Source organism: Pararge aegeria, chromosome 27 (assembly GCF_905163445.1).
Source record: "Pararge aegeria chromosome 27, ilParAegt1.1, whole genome shotgun sequence".
Lineage (NCBI taxonomy): Eukaryota > Metazoa > Arthropoda > Insecta > Lepidoptera > Nymphalidae > Pararge > Pararge aegeria.
The window spans coordinates 7,182,227-7,205,159 of record NC_053206.1 but is presented as its reverse complement, the minus strand read 5'-3'; the positions used below and the strand labels follow the sequence as shown (position 1 = coordinate 7,205,159).

The window sequence follows — 22,933 nt, the reverse complement described above, 5'->3', positions numbered from 1 at the left end:
ACAATATTTTGTACAACGTAAGTTGTTGAAATTCTCAATAATTAACTACTTTAGTCGATAATGACATTACATTTTTTAACTCGGCATACTTCAATTCATCTACGATTGCTACATTCATACCATACCCTGTGCATCCACCAGCGCCATTGTGGAGGATTTTTGAACTGTTATTTAGCGCATACAACTGGACACTTTTTCAACTTTTCTCCCATATAAGATGACTCTCCTTACCTCTACCCTCCATAGCTTAAAGTTAAACGAAAAACGGGTGGTACGACGGCTGGAAAAATGGCGGGAAGGCGGTAGCTTTTTTCATTCATTTGGCCGCATGCATTCAATGTTGTAAGCGTATTGGAAAAATATAAGTAACCTCGGTATTGTATTAAGGATTATTTAATAAAAGATTACCGTTCGTATTGAGCCTGCAGCAGTTTGGATTTTGTAGTCCTACAAACGGTTATTCCTGTACCGTCCAATTTATTGTAATGTTCAGATATATGAATTGCATTGCTCCTGCTAAAAGAACATTATTATACTTACCTGCATATTGGTGTTAATTAATAAATGGTGTATGTTTTAGATAGTCTTTTAATAATTACAAAATATGAATAACTCAAAATGGCGCGATGGCTTTTTATTTTACGCGCCAAGGTGAGCTATGTACAGCATCGTTCACTGCATACAGGCTTTATAAAAAAAATATTTAAAACATGCATGAAATATAACTAGTTATGAATTGTAAATTATTAGATAAAATTAAACGATCAAGAGTGAATAGGCATCTTCTAGGCAAGCGCGCTCCACTTTAGGCCGCATCATCGCTTACCGTCAAGCGCTCGTCTATAAACATAAAAAAAAGATCTCACACCAGGCATAAATCTCGCGATGTTTGCTGTCAAACGTCACCTGCATACAAAAAACTAAAATGCAAAAGTGACGTATATTTTAAGCTAAATAAGTCAGCAATAAGTAGACAAACCCTTCCTATATATATTGCGAAAGTGTATTTGTTTGTTTGGCCTTCTAACAAGCTAAGCAACCGAACTTTACTTTGGTGTAGAGTTAGTTGAGAGGCCGGAGAGTACCATAGGCGACTTTAGCCAATAAAACATGCGGTTCCCACGTAATTTGTAAAAAAACTGTAATAAACGTAGTGGAAGAACACTGGCAATAGTTAGTAATCCCTACTAATATTATAAATGTGAATGTAAGTTTGTTTGTTACGCTTTCACGCAAAAACTACTTAACCGATCCTCATGAAACTTTGTACGTTGTGTTGTTTATTCTTGGAAGTGTTAGAAGTAATTTAGGATACTTTTTATCCCGACATTAAGCTCGGTTCCTTTGGGAGAGGGGATGAGTGTTTGACGGTTTAACACCATAACTCCGACAAATTATAACCGATTTAAATAATTATTTTTGTACTGATTAATTTTGCCCAAACTGTGGTTGGAGATAGAGGACAGAACTCCTCAGCGGACAGTAGCAAACCCCTCATTTAAGGCTTAGCGATACTACATACTTTAATTTTTTTTAGATCCACAACTAAACTTAATGCCACATCAAAAAGCAAAATCAAACGCAGACAAAGTCGCGGGCAACAGCATGATTCTTTTACATATCGTTTTATTATATTTTTTTATAATCGACTCGACACAACACTTGCATCAGCTGTTTGAACAGCTGTCAAAACAAACTGACTATATACCCGAAATACCTACCTACGAGAGAGAGTAGTTAGTACATTGTTGCACCTACGAAGTACAAATCAATAGAGAAAATTATAAAATATATTTAAAATTATAAAATATATTTAATTCCAGTTCTATTAATATTAAATCAGTTTTAGTGTAATATATTTCAACTACTTTTGATTAAGAATAGTTTTAGGAGTTGTTTTTGAGTGTCTTCTCTTGTGTTATATAGTCTACCAAGTTTATTATAATTTAAAGTGAATAAAACAGTGTAAACTATGGATCTAATAAATCATCTCGAGCAAGAAATCGCTGAATTAAAAGACACTTTGCAGCATAAAGAGCAAGAACTTTTTGAAATCAAGCAAAAGTTATTGCCGGTAAGTCAGCCAGCTCTTGTCCAGAGAGATTATATTCTAAATTTGAAATTTATTTACCTTTTACTAAAAACGATTGAAAAACGACTAATCTTAGCACTTTTGAAAGAACAAGTCTGTGTGTGCCATCGGTTCGGAATATGGAGGGTAGAGGTATACCCTCCATAGTTCGGAAGGCAAGAAACTCAGCAGTTGCTCTTTTTGTAGAGGAATATTTTAACTGTTATTACTAAGTCTTGCGATAGATGAAAGTTGCAAGGTGTGCTACCAAGCAACCTTGTCATTAAAATATCTTCAATTATATAGTAACCTTGCTGTTATACATGTGTTTATAACACATGTATAACAGCGAGGTTCAGTTTTAAACTTATGCATTAATGAGTCCATAAATACGGCCTAATCTTTGCATTTTGAAACGTCAAATCTGTGTGTGCCATCCATTCGGAAGGCAAGAAACTCAGTTGTTAAAAATGCTCTTTTGTACATTTTTACTGTTATTCGTATAGTATGTCTTGCGACAGATGAAAGTTGTTAATATTAAGTCATTATTTTATTTATTTATTTATTAAAACATCTTTAATGTGTAGTAAAGGAGAAATTAAAAAATATACTCAAAAAAAATTAGAAGCAAAACCTTGTGGTGACCTTATCACAATAAACAATACATCAATTTACACACTAAAGTACATATTACTTATAACTAATATAATTCATTATTAAAAGAGAAAAATAAAATATATATAAAAAGATATATATATATATATATATAAATGCACATATACTATTTATGTTTATTATTTAAGTATTATTTTGTGTACACCCTAACCCTTCTTCTTAACTTCATGTTCTTTGGTAGGTTGCCTGGTAGAGATCACTTTTAAGCAATAAGGCTGCCTATTTACCTTTTATTTTTTTATTTAATTTTGTTATTTTTTGTTCTAATGCTTTGTATTTGGTGTACAATAAAGTGTATTTTGATTTCATTTGGAAGCAAGCAACCTCGCTTATATACATGTGTTTTAACACACTGTTTAAACCTATTGATTTATTATAAAGGAATCATGCCATGGATACAATTAGTATAGTGTAGAATCAAAACGTGCGTAGAGGTTACTGCTGTTTGGTGTGGAGTATAAGCATAGAAGAAATTATAAATTACACTATACAGATTCTCCTGCTGTTCGCGGAGTATAGCAAATTAAGCTTAATTTTCATAATATACTATCATTATTCATTAATGGACCAATCAGATGGACTATTTGCTTGGTTGAAACTTGGCAAGCACGCCTAACTGTTCAAAGTTGTGTGCATTTTAAACAATTTTAACTTGCTGTAACGGTGAAAACATTGTGACAAAAACCTGCATGCCTGAGAGTTCTCCATTATGTTCTTAAAGTTGTGTGAAGTCCACCCATCCACCCTCAGCCTGTGTGGTGGACAGTGGCGTGCACTGAGTTTCTTACCAGGGTATGCATACATTAGGGAAATTGCATAAAATTGCAAAAATCTTCCTCCTAGACGAGCTATATTTCAATTGTAAGGTAAGCAGTGCTTTTGTGTATGTATGAAGTGCACGCCACTGGTGGTGGACTACTGCCTAAACCTTTCTCATTCTTGGAGGAGACCTGTGGTTGGCCGGTAAAGGTATGATGTCATGATTATAATGAAGTCAAGTCAAAGTGCACTGCTAGTGATATTTATTATTATAGTGTATTGTGGTGTGAGAATGAACAAATAAAATAAACTTATATAAATGTGTTGCCTACACTCATCACACAAACATTTTTCCAAACGCAATTTCAAACTTATAATATTAGTAAGTCCAAACTTAAAAAGATATTGCTGGATAAGCAAAAAGGAGACAACAAGAGGAATTGGGAACTCGGCGACATGTTACTTTGTTTGACGGCTTTGAGACTGAGTTCAAGGCCGTGGGTTCGATTCTCACAACTGGAAAATATTTGTGTGATGAACATGAATGTTTTTCAGTGTCTGGTTGTTTATATGTATATTCTAAGTATTTATGTATATAATAGATAAAAAAAAAACATTCATCCGTCACCTTAGCACCCATAACACAAGCTACGCTTACTTTGGGGCTAGATGGCGTTGTGGGTATTGTCGTAGTCATCATCACATCAACCGATAGACGTCCACTGCTGGACATAGGTCTTTAGTAGGGAGTTCCAAATTCCACGGTTCTGTGCCGCTTGGATCCAGCGGCTACTGCGACGCGCTTAATGTCGTCTGTCCACCTCGTTGGGGGTCGACCAACGCTGCGCTTACCAGTTCGGGGCTGCCATTCCAGCACCTTGGGACCCCAACGTCCATCCTTCCTCCGAACTATGTGCCCGGCTCATTGCCACTGCAGCTTCGCGACTCGTTGAGCTATGTCGGTAACTCTGGTTCTTCTAATTCTCTGGTTCTTCATCTATTGTCGTAGTATATTTGTTTTTTGTCTGAATCTTCGGAACTTTAACATGCCTATCCCCTTATGTTTTATTTGGGTTTTGACAATATTGTATATATTTATATATTATTGATATTAATTATATAGGTATATTTTAATTATTATCAGTATGTATATATTTAATTGTAAGTTTATTATATGTATACATTATGTATGTATATATAGGTATATATGTATGTTTATTTAAATGCGTGGTGCATTTAACTACCTCTCTTTTTGAACTGTGTTTAACGCCTTTGGTTGCCTGGAAGAGATCGCTATGTAGCGATAAGGCCGCCAAATCGTATACTTTTTGTTAATTTTTTATTTATTATATTACTATATGTTTATGTGATGTACAATAAAAGTGTATTCATTCATTCAAGTGTATTCATTAATTAATTAATTCATTCAGTTTGTAAAAATCTTAATAAATCCATACAAAGAACGCGGGCAAGATTTTATATTTTATAATACTATCATTTATTATTTTTCTTTTTTTTTTTAAATTATTAACAATGCTTAAAAATAAATTAAAAAACACTATTAAAAATTTATAAAAAAAATCATCCACCCTCCGCTTGCAGGGCTTTTGAATGCCCAAGCAACCGGCGGTCAGGGCTCCAGAGTGAGGAACCTCCTCACAATACTTATAATTAAATAATAAATAATTTTATAATTACACATTGTATTATTACAGACAAAGCAGAGTAATATAGAGAATGGTGGCGATGATCAATATTCTGGAAATTCAACAAAGGTGCATTTCGGTGACGCTTTACCCAAATGGGCTATTGAGAGGTACAGTCGGCAGATCCTGTTACCAGACATTGGTGTCCAGGGTCAAGAGAGACTCATGGCTGCCAGGGTACTAATAGTCGGCGCTGGAGGACTGGGATGCCCTGCTTCTGTCTACCTTGCCGGAGCTGGAGTGGGTGAGCCAAATTTTACTATTTAGTTTATTTAATCTCCATTGCTATTATAAATCGACGGTCGATTGGGGCAGTGGGCAGCGACCTTGCTTTCCGAGTCCAAGGCCGTGTGTTCGATTCCCACAACTGGAAAATGTTTATGTGATGAACATGAATGTTTTTCTGTGTCTGGGTGTTTATCTCTATATTATAATTATTTATGTACATTATTCATAAAAATAAACAACAGCCATCTTACTCATAGTACCCATAAAACAAGCTACGCTTAATTCATAAAGTAGGCCTATCAATCAATCAAAAATACTTTATTGCACACAAGAAAAAATAAATAAAAGAGAACAAAGGTAAAGTCAATTAAATTTGTGTAACAAAGGCGGCCTTATCACTTATAGTGATTTCTTCCAGGCAACCATTTTGAGGAATTGGCTCACATATGAATCCTTATAGCGATGCGCAAAACTCTAAGAATATACATACATATTAATAATTACAAAAACAGTACAGGTACAGGCCTAATATAAGCACTTTTGAAACGTCGAGTCCGTCTGTGTGTAGTGCCTCCACCACCGGTTCGGAAGGCAGATTCTGACGAGAAGCCGGCAAGAAACTCGGCAGTTGCTCTTTTCCTACATCAACAATTTACATTTTAACATTCATTTTTGACGGCCGACTGGCGCAGTGGGCAGCGACCCTGCTTTCTGAGTCCAAGGCCGTGGGTTCGATTCCCACAACTGGAAAATGTTTGTGTGATGAGCATTAAGTGTTTTTCAGTGTCTGGGTGTTTATATGTATTTTCTAAGTATTTATGTATATATAATTCATAAAAATATTCATCAGTCATCTTAGTACCCATAACACAAGCTACGCTTACTTTGGGGCTAGGTGGCGATGTGTGTATTGTCGTAGTATATTTATTATTATTATTATTATTTTTCTATCTTGTGAGCGATGAAAGCGGAGCTGGATGCTTCCAAGTGTCCGTGTTCAACACACAAACATTTTCCAGTTGTGGGAATCGAACCCACGGCCTTAGACTCGGAAAGCTGGATCGCTGCCCACTGCGCCATTCGGCCGTCACGTTTGAAACTTTGATGCTTTAGGAGAAATTGGTATTGTGGACTACGACCAGGTGGACGTTACGAACATACACAGGCAGATCCTACACTGTGAGAAAGACCAAAACTTGAGTAAGGCGCAATCTGCTGCGAATAGCTTGCGAAGGTGAGTTTTGTGAATGTCAAATTGAATAGTGCAGTACACTAGACTACACAAAATAAGCAATTCATTTAAAGGAAAATGTATACAATCTATACTTATAATAAAACTGTTAAAAAATTTTGACCGGGGATTCTTTATAATCGATACTGAGTCCAAAACAGATTTAATTTTTGTCTGTCTGTCTGTCCGGGCATCACGTGAAAACTACTGAACGGATTTAAATAATTTTTTTTATAGTGGTAGCTGATATTCCGGGCCAACATAATATAGGCTATTTTTTATTCCGATAAACAATAAGCTTCTCCCGGGAAATGAGATGATTTTTTTTATAAATTTGACTTCAATTACTTATATATTACTTATAATTATAGAAGACTTAAATTTGAACCGATTTTAATAATTCTTTTTTAATTTTAAAGTGTATACTATCAAGCATGTATGGTGCAATTTTAATGAAGATCTGATAAATATTGTTGGAGATAAAGGACATAACTATTCACAGATAACAGCGAGTCGCAAGGCATATGGGACAGCGATCGAATGCATGCGTACCATTACCTACTTATATTATAAATGCGAAAGTTTGTGAGTATGGATGGATGGATGTATGTATGTATTCTGAACCCTCGTAGCTGAATGTAATTATCGCCATCACTACTCACATTTTGTATATAAATCAACGCATCAAAAGTGCCATCTATGCAGTGGCGTGCATAGATGGTATGCACGCCACTAATAACGTTAGATTCTAAACTTCAATGGGGCCCTCATGTAAATAATTTATCGAACAGGCTTAGTTCTGCTGCCTATGCGGTAAAGAAGATACGCCATATGACCGACGTAGAAACTGCTAGACTGGTATATTTTAGTTACTTTCACAGCATTATGTCATATGGAATTTTACTTTGGGGTAATGCTGCTGATATTAGCACTATTTTCGTGCTGCAGAAGAGGGCTGTTCGTTCTATCTACAAAATGGGTCCGAGAGAGTCATTGAGAGATAAATTTAAAGATTTTAAAATAATGACAGTGTATAGTCAGTACATATTTGAAAATTTAATGTACGTTCATAAAAACATTTCTAAATTTAAGAAAAAATATAACTGCAATAATTTAAACATTAGAAGTAAGAACAAACTTACAGTGCAATATACTAGGTTACATAAAATTCATAATTCGTTTAAAGGAAATTGCATACAATTCTACAATAAACTACCAATTGACATCTTGGAGATGTCTCTTAAAAAGTTCAAAGTTTGTATTAAACGTAAGCTTATAGAAAAGTCCTATTATAGTATAAAGGACTACGTAAGCGATAAAAAAGCTTGGGTGTAAATTATTGCTCTAACCAGGTTGCTCTTCTAATAATTTAAAATGACATTGTGAGATGGCGATAACAAAAAAAAAACACCCGGCTAAATTTGTTGTGGGCTTCTTCTTAGACCAGGACGCGTTTGGAACCCTCGTAGCTTTAGTTTTAAGTTTACGAATGTGGTTATCGCCATCATCTCACTACCGTGTAATTCTTATGTACGCATCAAAAGTGCCACCTGTGGGCCTACTTGAATAAAGATATTTTTGACTTTGACTTTGAAAGCACAGGGTATGCAGACGATATAAAATAAAGAAAATCTCCAGTATAAATAACTTAAGGATAGGCATTGTAAGAGTTATAATACGCCTTACCTTTAGTATTTATAACTTTTACTCGAAATTTTCTGCATTTTATATCATCTGCATACCCTGTGCATACCCTCTATGCACGCCACTGCATCTATGTGCTTAGCCTATTTGAACAAAGAAATATTTGACTTTGACTTTGACTTTGAATATACTTTTTGCGTCGTGGATTAAAAAAAATACTTATTCACATACCTTAAGATATTTCCTTATCGTTTCAGTATAAACTCAAAAATCAAAATAACTCCGTACGATTTCGACCTGAACCCCTCGAATGCCCTGGAAGTAGCCGGCAAGTACGATTTAATCCTGGACTGCACGGACAACGTCCCGACGAGGTACATGCTGAGTGACGTCAGTGTCCTGGCGAAAGTGCCCCTCATATCTGGCAGCGCTCTGAAAATGGAGGGGCAGTTAACTATTTATGGATATAGAGACAAAAGGAATGTTGAGGTAAGCATGTTTATAAGTCTTCCTTACCGAAATCGACTTCCTTAATATGAATATTGAATCCAAAGTAGGTACGGCCAGACAGATTTTATTACAATGTCATACATACTATAATGCGAAAATACTTTTTTCCCAACCTATTCTAAACTTAAATACATATTTCGATTTAAACATACACATAAAATTACATAAGCGCGTCTTTTAAACTCGATTTAAAGATATTAAAGAATTTCTTACCGGCACTTCTCGGTACAATCTGCTTTCCGAACCGGTGGTAGAGTCACTACAAACGGACATACTTGACGTTTCAAAAGTAGGCCTACTTGAAATAAATGAATTTTGAATTGGAATTTTTGAAAACCTCGCGTATGTTTGCTGGTTCCAGGAGCAAAGTTACATAGGTCCGTGCTACCGCTGCATATTCTCTACCCCACCCCCACCAGAGGCTGTGGGCAGCTGTTCCGCCAATGGGGTGGCGGGGCCAGTTCCCGGAGTCATAGGTTGCTATCCTAATATTGCATGGAAGCAGGATTTCTTGAGTAGTTCCCGAGGGAAGAATAAAAATTGTTTACGAGCTAAGCCGCGGGCAGATAGCTTTGAAATTTGGTATACATGTCACCTATGCAATGTAAAAGGACATGCACTTTCTATACCGATATCTCAAATGGCGTGCACTTCATACATGCACAAAAGCTCTGCATACCCTAAAATGTTTGTATAACTCATTAATGCGAAGGATTATTCCATAGTACGGCATCTGCCTTCTTTATGCATACCCTGGTCAAAAACCCTGTGCACGCCACTGCTCAAATAGTTCCCGCGGTGGGATTAAACATTGTTGACGAACGAATCTTTAAAACCTTTTCTGACGCAGACGAAGTCGCGGGCAGAAGCCAGTTGTATTATAAATCTTAAGGTGGGTACTGACCGCTGTTACAGTCAGTCAGTGCAGTCAGTACGTCGTGTTACGGGAAACCAGCGAGCAACGATTCGCTCGTTGCTCGCTTTGAGTGCTCCACCCAGCAGTCTGTTTTTTGGCAAATCCTTTGAGTGTTACGCGGTTCGGTCAGTACGCTCTTTGAGTGCTACGCGGTTCGGTCAGTATGCTCTTTGAGTGCTACGCGGTTCGGTCAGTATGCTCTTTGAGTGTTACGCGGTTCGGTCAGTACGCTCTTTGAGTGTTACGCGGTTCGGTCAGTATGCTCTTTGAGTGTTACGCGGTTCGGTCAGTACGCTCTTTGAGTGTTACGCGGTTCGGTCAGTATGCTCTTTGAGTGCTACGCGGTTCGATCAGTACGCTCTTTGAGTGTTACGCGGTTCGGTCAGTATGCTCTTTGAGTGTTACGCGGTTCGGTCAGTACGCTCTTTGAGTGTTACGCGGTTCGGTCAGTATGCTCTTTGAGTGCTACGCGGTTCGGTCAGTACGCTCTTTGAGTGTTACGCGGTTCGGTCAGTATGCTCTTTGAGTGCTACGCGGTTCGGTCAGTATGCTCTTTGAGTGCTACGCGGTTCGGTCAGTACGCTCTTTGAGTGTTACGCGGTTCGGTCAGTACGCTCTTTGAGTGTTACGCGGTTCGGTCAGTATGCTCTTTGAGTGCTACGCGGTTCGGTCAGTATGCTCTTTGTGTGTTACGCGGTTCGGTCAGTACGCTCTTTAAGTGCTACGCGGTTCGGTCAGTACGCTCTTTGAGTGCTACGCTGTTCGGTCAGTATGCTCTTTGAGTGTTACGCGGTTCGGTCAGTATGCTCTTTGAGTGTTACGCGGTTCGGTCAGTATGCTCTTTGAGTGTTACGCGGTTCGGTCAGTATGCTCTTTGAGTGCTACGCGGTTCGGTCCGTATGCTCTTTGAGTGCTACGCGGTTCGGTCAGTACGCTCTTTGAGTGTTACGCGGTTCGGTCAGTACGCTCTTTGAGTGTTACGCGGTTCGGTCAGTACGCTCTTTGAGTGCTACGCGGTTCGGTCAGTATGCTCTTTGAGTGTTACGCGGTTCGGTCAGTATGCTCTTTGAGTGTTACGCGGTTCGGTCAGTACGCTCTTTGAGTGCTACGCGGTTCGGTCAGTATGCTCTTTGAGTGCTACGCGGTTCGGTCAGTATGCTCTTTGAGTGTTACGCGGTTCGGTCAGTATGCTCTTTGAGTGTTACGCGGTGCGGTCAGTACGCTCTTTGGGTGTTACGCGGTTCGGTCAGTACGCTCTTGCAAGTCGTCCCGAGCGCACGCGCGTCGCGAGTAATGACACTTCGTTCTTTTCGTATTTATTTCTTAAAATTATGTGCTAATATAACAAAGAAAAAACTGTGTATTTTATAGAAAAATACAGAGAAGAGGAAGTGTTGTGGAACCCAGCTCAACCAGAGCATTATAACAAACTCGAGAAAGAAGACGCCTGGAATAGTTTTTCTTTTAAATTCTTCTCCTTAATTTGTATGAGACAATAATTAAGTAGAATCAAAGATACCAACGCTGCCTCGCTGTCGGCCATATTGAGTGAACTAACGGCGAAAGCGGAGCACAGAGTTTTGACGAGCATGTTACGCTGATTTTAAAACACAGCGTAAATACATGCTTGATGCGAAATTACATTACACCTCGTAACGTTGGTCAGTACAAGTCCCGGCAAGTAAGTCTAGCGCTGAACGAAACGTGGAGCGGATAGCTGCGCATGGGTACTGTCGCGCAGGCAATACAATCATTGCTTTAACTAATAAATTGTATTTATCCATTAATTAATAAAGTTATGATTATTGTCCAATGAAAATGATATTATTTAATTGTAACGTGTGTGTTTGTGTGTAGTGCAAATGCATGTTTGAGTATAAGTGTTTGTAATTATTATAGTTTAGAGTTTCAAGTTCCAAAGATTTCTTGTTATCTAGGCTATAATTTTTAACAAGTTTATTGGGGAATGGAAAAATAAAAACATGAATGAATTTTCAATTTTTATTTTAGATATAAAAAACTAGTTTATTAAAAAGAGGTGGGCAAAATGACAATCACACACAATTGATGTTTTTGTAGACTCTGCTGACTTTTTTTGGACTTTCCCTAAGACACTGATTTAATACCATTTAATTTCACATTTCGTGCCTTAATTACTTCTCCAGTTTGTTTTATCTGGCTTAAATTTACAGAGCTGCTGTCGGAATGACTGAGTAAATCACTCGTAGCTTCGCCAATCTCACTTAATTCTGATTTATTTTAAAGAATCAATTAATTCATTAGATTCCCTTTTCAGAAAACCATGCACCACGTAGACAATTTTCCTTGCATGTCTTCTCAATACAGTATTTCTTCTAGGCATATTCACTGTTTAAAGTCACAAACAAACTTAATAAAAACAAATTAACAAACTCAAACTTAACAAAAAACAACAACAGAAATTAACAGTAATAACAATACGATTCAGAACGCGACTGTACGCTGGAAGTGCGCGGGGTGTCGTATCAGTACGGGAGACGGTATGACGAAGTAAGAATAAACTTACAGTGCAATATACTAGGTTACATAAAATTCATAATTCGTTTAAAGGAAATTGCATACAATTTTACAGTAAAATGCCAATTGTCATCTTGGAGATGTCTCTTAAAAAGTTCAAAGTTTGTATTAAACGTAAGCTTATAGAAAAGTCCTGGTATAGTATAAAGGACTACGTAATCGATAAAAAAGCTTGGGTGTGAATTATTGCTCTAACAAGATTGCTCTTCTAATAATTTTAAATGACATTGTGAGATGGTGATAACAAAAAAAAAACACCCGGCTAAGTTTGTTGTGGGCTTCTTCTTAGACCAGGACGCGTTTGGAACCCTCGTAGCTTTAGTTTTTAGTTTACGAATGTGGTTATCGCCATCATCTCACTACCGTGTAATTCTTATGTACGCATCAAAAGTGCCACCTATGGGCCTACTTGAATAAAGATATATTTGACTTTGACTTTGACTTTGACTGGAGAGCAATTAACCGCGTGCGAACGATACATACACCCTCCCCGCGACCCTCGTACTCCCCCATGATACCTTATTTTCGACTTTCGTGCCGCTACTTATACCAACTTAACGTTATCAATTGCGCTGAATAAATTGAAATTGTGATTCAAAATTGTTCGGTTGTTTCAGCGGGCTGCCAATAGTTTGATTACCTTTCAGGAGCGCTGCAAGCTCTGGAGGCCATAAAGCTGATAGTGGGACAGACTCGCACCCACCTTCTGGTCGAGAAAATGCTTCTGTTCGACGGCGACGACTCCACGTTCAGGACTGGTGAGTTATTTGTTAGCAAGTCAATCCGTTTTTAAACCTCTGACGCAAAGAGGATAAGGTGTTATAGGTTTAAAGTTTTTTTATTTATTTTTTATTTATTCGTAAGACACACCAGTAATTAATTGTAACTACATTCATAAAAAATAAATATTTGTTAGAATTACAAATTCTGTCTAGTAGATTATTACAATAATCAATTATAGGTGTATACAGCATTATCGTTGTCAAAGTCAAAGTCAAACATATCTTTGTTCAAGTAGACCCATAGGTGGCACTTTTAATGCGTACATTACATGAGAATTACACGGTAGTGAGATGATGGCGATAACCACATTCGTAAACTTAAAACTAAAGCTACAAGGGTTCCAAACGCGTCGTCTAAGAAGAAGCCCACAACAAACTTAGCCGGGTGTTTTTTTTTGTTATCACCATGTCTTTTTAAATTATTAGAAGAGCAACCTGGTTAGAGCAATAATTTACACCCAAGCTTTTTTTATCGATTACGTAGTCCTTTATACTATAATAGGACTTTTCTATAAGCTTACGTTTAATACAAACTTTGAACTTTTTAAGACACATCTGGTAGTTTATTGTATAATTTTATGCAACCTAGTATATTGCACTGTAAGTTTATCCTTACTTCTAATGTTTAAATTATTGCAGTCACATTTTTTCTTAAATTTAGAAATGTTTTATTTAATGTTTAATTTATAATTAAGATTATTTATATTTAAATAACATACAATTTTCATCCTAAAACTTTCTAGGGTATCGTGAAAGATATCAATGTCAGAGTCGGCCAGGTTGTTGTAACTATTTACTAGACGATTAATTGGAGCGAATCTGCGTAGATTACTTTTTGAAATTTATTTACTACACTACAAGTTAGCCCTTGAGTGCAATCTCACCTGGTGGTAAGATGATGCAGTCTAAGATGGTAGCGGGCTAACCTGTTAGGGAGTATGGTAGTCATACCCCCAATAGGTTTCCACGCGACATCGCACCGGAACATTAAATCGCTTAGCGGCACGTCTTTGTCGGTAGGGTGATAACTAAATCCTTACTTCTGTGGGATGCAACTTGTGTTGATACCCTAGCTGCATCACACATCCAGGCCACTTCGTCAATGGTAGGTGCGGCTGCTACCAGTGCCGAGCAGGCCAAGAGGCGTAAATATGGAAACCTGGATAGCAGCTTCATTTTTGTGCCTTTTGGAGTAGAGACTTTGGGACCGTGGGGTCCGGAGGCAAGAGCCCTTTTCAAAGAATTATCGAAAAGGGTTATCGAGTCTACCGGTGATCCTAGAGCGGGCAGTTACCTTGGCCAACGAATTAGTTTGGCCATCCAAAGGGGCAATGCTGCCAGCATCTTAGGAACTGTGCCTCGCTGCGGTGGTTTCGAGGACGTTTTAGATTTTATTTAGTTTTTAAATAGTTTATTTTAGGTTATAGTTAAGTATTAATAAAAATTATATTTTAGGAATCCTTACGCTAAATTTTATCAATAAAATAAAATAAAAATTTTTAATACCAAAAACAAAAAAAAAATGAAACAAAACATTTTTCTATTCATTCTCTAGAATGAATTTTATTTTTATTCTTTTCAGTAAAACTTCGTCCCAGAAATCCTCTATGTGAGATATGTTCGGAGTCTCCAAAAATAACAAAATTGCTCGACTATGAAGTACTTTGTAAGAGTCAAGCTAAAGAGAAGGTAAATTATTTCTTCATACCGCACTCTCGGAAACCGATAACAGTTTTTGATGTGAAACATCTGTAGGTAAGGGTAAACCTGATTGTTGGCGTGGCGACACCGGCCGTGGCGACGCATCGCCACGCTGTATGATAGAATTTTTGTATTTCGTATGTAACAATAAAAATTAATATAAATTTTGTAATAAAACAGTCATTATTAACCGACTTACAAAAATGAGTAGTTTTATCCATTTGGTTCTATTGGATAGAAGCAGGCGTTACTTTGCGGAAATCCATGATATACTTAATTTCAAAATTAAGCTTAATTTGCTATTATATATATCTTTTCGTATAGCAAATTAAGCTTAATTTTGATAATATACCATTTTGTTGTATTGTTTTTTTATTTGTGGAACTATTTTGTAATGCTTTATCGTTTCAGTATGCAATATCTGCAATAACTTACAGATAACAATTTCGATAAATAAATAAATAAATATACCACGATAATACACACATCGCCACGTAGCCCCAAAGTAAGCGTAGCTTGTGTTATGGGTACTAAGATGACTGATGAATATTTTTATGAATTATATATACATAAATACTTAGAAAATACATATAAACACCCAGACACTGAAAAACACTTAATGCTCATCACACAAAATTTTCCAGTTGTGGGAATCGAACCTACGGCCTTGGACGCAGAAAGCAGGGTCGCTGCCCACTGCGCCAGTTGGCCGTCAAATGTTTCACATCTGCCAGGCGTCCCGTGACGCCTCACACGTTTTGTTGTTTTACTTTCACTTTTCACTATATCACCTCACGCTACGACCATTAGAGGCAGAGAATCATGCAAAATGTTGTAAAAACTGAAAAAATATGTTGGCCGAGATGGCCGCCGCCAAAAATGGCGAATTATATATATTTCTATTACAACTTCCAATAAATACGAATAGTAGCGGAGAATCATTGCAAAATGTTGAAAAAACGGGAAAAATCAGATTTTCTATAATATAATTAATTAGATAATTCTTAGAGCAAATAAAGCTTTTTGCAAGCCTCATAAGCGAAGCGTTGAGGTTGTGCTCTACTCTCGACATTTCAAAAAAAGCAGTTTTCTCGAAACTGAAATTGATTTTTTGTTATTTATATTGCACTTACAGGTTAATTTGAGTACACTAATATCAAGTCAAATAATTTGTTAGGCACATAAAATACATTTCAATAACAATTTTTTTGTTTAACATAGTAAATAATAACATTAAACAGAATCTTTTCTGGACGTCCGTGTATGGACGGGTGTATGTGGCATCAAAATTGGTCGAAAAAATGATCGTATCGGAATAATTTTTTTTTAATTATCTAAAGTAACACACGACATAATTTCTTAGTTAATATGAGCGTTCAATTCACTGTCGTTAAAGTGGATAGACAATATTTTTCGTTTTCCCACTGTCTGCGTAGATATAAAGACTCGCGGATACGTGACTGATGCAAAAACTAGATAAAAACAATCCTTGATGCGGATATTATGACATGCTATAATTTCAGCCCGATCGGTGCAGAACATTTTGAGTTTTTGAAGCGTACACAAACCAACATAACATTTATTTACTATATATACATTAGATTATTAATTAGTTAAAATTCAGAATTAAAAAAAAAATCACAATTTTCAGGATTTAGATTTGCATATACTACCCTCGGAGAATAGAATCTCGGCGAAAGACTTAGCGAAGAGTTTGAACGCCAAAGAGCGCCATCTGTTGGTGGACGTGCGCAGTGAGTCGGAGTTCAACATGTGCAACATAGATGGCGCTGTCAACTATCCCTTGGAGAAGTTGCATAAAAAACAGTTTGACGAACTCTTGGCGAGGATTAGAGAATGTACTAGCTACGGTAAGTTTTATGCAGTACAAGGTACGGGTATCCTACAATGCGTAGTGTTAAGCCGTAGTCCGTTACCATTAGTGCTGTACAATTTGGCCATAAAATTTAACCAGGTTAATTAGTTCAGCAGCCAACTAATTAACTTTAACTAACCAGTTAAATTAATTAACTAGTTAACCGGTTAAATCAGTTAACTAGTTAACCGGTTAACTGATTAACCGGTTTAAAAAAATCAAATTTTCTCACTAATATATTGAAAATTGTTACCCGGAATGATTAATTTGCAAAACATTTGTTAATAGTAAATAAATAATTTATTAGAGACCATTTTTAAACATCAAAAACAAATGATTTGTTACTATTCAAAATGATTCGTTATTATTTAATAAATCTGGTGTTTAATTATTAAATATGTATTAACAAATCATCTGTCGATATTTGTTAACAAATCATATTATTATAAAATTATAAAATGTTTTAATTATATTTACAAGAAATTTCGCGATTTTGATACAGAAATATCAATAAGTTTGCTGATTGCGAAGATAAGCAACTTATTTTTTAACCGATTAACCGTTTAACCGGTTAAAAAATAAGTTAAAAAAAACCCCACTCACCAGCTAACTCCACGTGTTTTAAGAAGTTTTATTTTTTCAGTAACTTTCATATGTAGGAGAGGCAACGATTCGCAAGTGGCGGCCAAGAGAGTTCTGGACCAAATCGAAGATAAGCACCGATCGAGGGTTAAGGATCTCAGCGGGGGATTGCACGCATGGGCGACGGACATCGACGCAGACTTCCCAGTTTATTAGCTATAAGTGATTTTAGTTTGTTTGAAATCTTTATCGCGCACACACACACATTTTATACAAAGTAAACACATACACAGAAGAAACTTCGAATAGAAAATAGAGCGTGCAAAGGCGGTCTTATCACTAAAGCGATCTTTTCCAGGCAAACTTTGACGTTAGGAAAAACGAAGTAACGGGTTGGTGCAGCAAGTTAAGTTTAAAATATATATGTATACTAGCGGACCCCAGCGCCATCTGTCGGGCTGATTTGTGAATCTAAACCATCCAGGGTGCCACCCAAACGCATACCGAAAATTTCATTCAAATCGGTCCAGCCGTCTACGAGGAGTTCAGTGACATACACACACACACACAAGAAATATATATAAAGACTAGCGGACCCCAGCGCCATCTGTCGGGCTGATTTCTGAATCTAAACCATCCAGGGTGCCACCCAAACGCATACCGAAAATTTCATTCAAATCGGTCCAGCCGTCTACGAGGAGTTCAGTGACATACACAAACACACAAGAAATATATATAAAGACTAGCGGACCCCAGCGCCATCTGTCGGGCTGATTTCTGAATCTAAACCATCCAGGGTGCCAACCAAACGCATACCAAATAATTCATTCAAATCGGTCCAGCCATTTAGGAGGTGTAAGTGACAACATACACACGCACACAAGAAATATATATAAATAAAGATATATACAAAATAATTATAATTAACTACTAACTCATTAATTCTAATACTACACACGTATTATACATAATATATACATCTTAATATATATAAATCTCCAGTCACGATGTTTGTCCGCGATGGACTCCTAAACTACTTAACCGATTTTAAATTAAATTGGCACACCGTGAGCAGTCTGGTCCAACTTAAGAGATAGGATAGCTTAGATCTTTAATTATAGTCGCAATTTTATTTTATTTCAAATTATTTGTCTATAATTAATTGGCAGTCACATGTTATATATATATACTACTATACTCATTTAAAGCTTAGCGATACTGAATACTTTAAAAACAAAATCAAACGCAGACGAAGTCGCGGGCAACAGCTAGTAATATATATAAGTATATACATATTTATGCCGTAATAGGTTTTATTAGTTGATTTGATTTCATTGCACATTATACAGGGCGATCGGTCGATACATAACTTGCTAGGAGTTAAAAATTGGAAGGGGGAATGTTTGAAAAAGTATTTTTGTCACTTTTGCGTGTATGTATTTGTATGTTTATATATTTATAAAGGATTTTAACTAAACGCAAGTCAACGAAAGTTGTTTAATTTTGCTTCGACTAAAATATATTATTATATATTAAAGATGAAAAAAACCCAAAATAAAATAATTTTATTCGCCGTTTTGCTGTGGCGACTACCTTGGACTTGAAAATTATCATAGTGTATGTTATCCTACTAGTCAAGTGTTTTCATTTGATACTCATATTTGGTTGTGAAAAATACGTAATCAACCATTTTGTGGCGGCGCCCATCTTGGACCGATTTTCATCAAACGTAGATTCTTAACTATGTTAAAATAAAAAATTAAAATCATCGGTTCGGGAGCCATGATGCCACAGACAAACACACGTTTTTGCGTCGTGGGTTAAAAGTATGGCGTCGGTCGTGCCGCTGCGTTAGACCGAACTCGCGAGTCTATATGAGAACGTCGTCGTAGTTTTTACCCGCCTAAGTTTGTTGTGGGCTACTCTTAGACCAGGGCGCGTTTGGAACCCTCGTAGCTTTAGATTAAGTTGGCGAACGAAGTTATCACCATCCCGTTACAATTATGTAAACAAATTTGTATGAACGCTTCATAAGTGCCTGCGATAGGCCTACACGAATAAAGAAATTTTGAATTTGAATTTGACGCTTCTTTTTAACCGACCCAAAAACTACAGGGTGGTATAAGTTCGACGTGTCTGTCTGTGGCATCGTATCTACCGAAGCACCACCGATGGACCGCCTGGTGATAAGTGAAAACCATTATCTATTAACACGTTGGCTGCTGAAAACACAACGTTTGTGTTTGATAACTACGTAACGCGTGTGCGGCTCGAACACGCTAGGCGTGTTAAAGTAAATGTACCTACAAGGATGCGGCCGAACACGCTGGGCGTGTTTTTTCGGCGTTCTGCGAGTGCGGCAAACACAAACGCTGTGTTGTTTAAATATACTGTTAGAGCGGCCTTTACGCAACAAGTGTGTTATACGTTACCGCAAGTACGTTTTATTAAATATTAGTTAAACGTTAACGCAATTACGTTTTATTACATATTAGACAGTATACCTACTTAAAATTCGTTGTTTTGTGAGTTATCTAATCATTATACATGAGTGTTTTTGTTAATAATTCCCATGCCATCGAGAGAATCGACCATCACACGTATAACTAACAAGTTCATATAAAAAACATGTTTTCGACCAAATATTTGCAACAATAGTATAATACCATCGATCACTAAATAATACCCACCTAGATAATTGCATTGTTTTAAAATATTTTATAGGGACGCGAAATAGATATTGATATCGATATAGGATCGTCGTCCTATATTTTAGCATACTCTACAATGTTTTTCTGCAATAAAGGTATCCGCAACATAAGTTTGACGTCTATTTGTATATTTTTTAATATTTGTACGCCTGAGTTCGCCTGCACTATTTTCATTGGTATCGGTATCGTCAATAATTTATTTTATAAATATCGGTTTGCATTCCATTATACCGACAGAATTACAAAACGATGCATCCGCATCCTTATTTTTTCTTATCTTCTTAAATAAACGTTATCGGTGCGGCCAGCGGTACCAATAAACTACTCAGGAATGAGTTACTATTGTTTCGAATTTAAAAGTAAATTTAACAATGGTTCTGTATATTTACTGGAAGGATTATTATATTTAAAATGCATATTATTTTAAAATTTGCTTCTTTGTCGGCAATCCGCATTCGTATGTAAGTAGGTATTTAATACTGTTTTTTTACTTATTTATTTATCATGATTCCTAAATGACATTCACAAGTTACACACAGGTTGACGTTGCCGCGATTTTGAATATAGTAAAATAGTGTACCTACCAGATGTAAAGCCACTATATTTAAAGCTCTTTAGAAAATGATTAATTTTGAAAAAAAGAAAATCTGTGTTGACTACATTAAAGTTTTATTCTATTTTATCCAACAAAAAAATACAAATTGCTATTCAAATGCGACAAGTGTTGGGTTTTCATGTTGTTCAATAAATAAATGAGAAAATACGAGTGATGTAATAACACACCTGTTGCGTAAAGGCCGCATAGCTGTCGCGATAAGTTTAAACACGCCAGGCGTGTGGGGCCGCATGCTCGTAGCGCCTGTTTCGAATACGCTTCACCAGTGCTGAAAACACGCCTAGCGTGTAATCCTGCCGCACTCGTGTACCGTATTTGTTAATGTTAGGCAGCAGTCAACGTGTTAACAGAGCAATACTTCGCAGGGCATGCAAGGAACATGTCCTGAAACATGCCGCATGTGTCCACCAACCTGAGACGTAGGTGTTAAGCCACATGCGCCTGTAACTACACCGGCAACCACGCCCTTCACACCGGAACACAGCGATGCAACAATGCTGACGATAGTTGAACGTGACAACGTCGTAAGAAAATACTGATGGAATGGTTGCATTTTTCAAAAGAAAATTTTAATTTTATTAGTTTGATAGATATTATCGTTGCTATAAACAATTGACACCACATTCACTTTTCACTGCACTTCATCCTTGCCGAAAACATGTAAATGTATTATTGTATAGAAGCTGTCCACGCGGACGCATCGCTCACTCAAGTAGGAGAGAGACAGATGTCGAACGCGGAGCCCGACTGTGCCTTTTTGTCGCTCGTTCCGCGCTCTCGCTTGCACTTCAAGCCTTGAATGGAACGCCTCAGAGCGAGGTAACGCCGTATACGTCATGTTTTTTCGTGCGTGCAGCCGGCTCCATCGAATTATAAGACGTTGTCACGTCAAAAGCTACTGCTATTAAATCATATCCGTTCTAGGCAGAGGAAGTTCGGATGCGGCCAAGCCTCCGTTCCGTACATGTGATAATATTCTTGCCGAAATAGTATTTAAACACAAGATAAAAAAATTTTACCTTAGCTTACAAATTGAAGCAGCGAGATTTGTCTATTTTCTTTAATGTTCATTTTTTAGTTAACTTATCTTCTTCTGTTAAGATGTCTATTATTTTTAATATCAACACAAATATTTTTGTTTGTATACCTACCCTCGTTTTTATGTTTATTTCTTGTTATGGAAGAGCGGTGTCTTCTGACACAGGGGTAGTAATACTACCCTTAAAAGAAGGCTCCAGCCATTAGTGTTTAAAGTAATTTTATTTACCCAAATAAACTATTTTTATTTTATCTATGCAAAATGAGTTCTGTTTTGAATAATTGAATAAACAGGAAGTCATTTAATCAGTTAGACATATTTGTTGTTTTGTTTATTTTTTTATTTTTTCTACAATTTTATTTACTTGTTTACTTTAAACTGTTAAATATGTACTGTTTGTGTTAGTTTTATTTGTCCTCTTTTACAGTTTGTTTGGATTTTTTTATTTAAATTTACTCTAGTTATAGTAATAACGGCAGGCGACGCGGTAGTTTGCTCAGTTCGATACTGGAGCAGACTGAAAATCAGCGCTGAGCATTGTTGCCAACTCACAGCATGAGGCTGAGTTTGCGGCCATTTGCCATATTGTTGATATTAATTGATAAACATTTAGTTAATAATATTGTATTAACAATAGTGTATGGCAATAAAGAATTTTTTATTATTACTTTAGCGATAAGACCAGTTTTTTTCTGCATTATTAAATGCGTGTGCAATAAAGGTTACAAACAAACAAACATAATATCATATGTAAGTTTTTTTTAACATAGCTCATCTGCAAACTGCTCAAAATAAAATATTAAAAACTCTTTTCCAATATCCTTTTCGAACTTCCACCAAAAAATCTATAGTGATACTAAAATAATGAACATTCATCAATTATATATATATAACACGTGCATCTTTATTAGAAAATCAATAAACAAAACAATCCACACTAATATCACTTTCACAAAAAAGAAAAATAAAACTCGTCGAGCCAGTTTCCTTACCTTACCTAGAACAAGAACAAATTATGGTAAAAAATCCCTTACCTTTGATGGCGCCAAATTTTATAATAAAATACCTATACTTATAAAAAATGTAAACTCATTCAATGTATTCAAAACTAAATTAGCTTCTTATATATTAAGTAATACCAATAAATTGAAAGACGAATACATTGAATGAGTAGATAATAGTAAAATTGAATTTAGTTTAGTCTAATGGCGAAGTGTATTAATTTATTATAGAAAACTAAGTTTCCTATGTAAGTGACTTAGGTCTTTTTATGGGAATAAATGTCTTTAAACCTAAACCTAACATCCTTTATGCACCACCCTCTTTAAAT

General features: G+C 36.4%; 1 protein-coding gene across 1 annotated transcript; it reads left to right on the top strand.

The window, feature by feature from the left end:
• The first annotated feature begins 1,863 nt into the window (after window positions 1-1,863).
• Window positions 1,864-17,503, top strand: LOC120635869 (adenylyltransferase and sulfurtransferase MOCS3). The gene is made up of 9 exons (XM_039907071.1): window positions 1,864-2,074; window positions 5,221-5,455; window positions 6,553-6,673; window positions 8,572-8,803; window positions 9,186-9,300; window positions 12,944-13,054; window positions 14,661-14,767; window positions 16,431-16,650; window positions 17,299-17,503. The coding sequence occupies exons 1-9, from the start codon at window positions 1,973-1,975 to the stop codon at window positions 17,451-17,453; spliced, it is 1,398 nt and encodes a 465-aa protein (XP_039763005.1). The 5' UTR covers window positions 1,864-1,972; the 3' UTR covers window positions 17,454-17,503.
• Window positions 17,504-22,933: the final 5,430 nt, after the last annotated feature.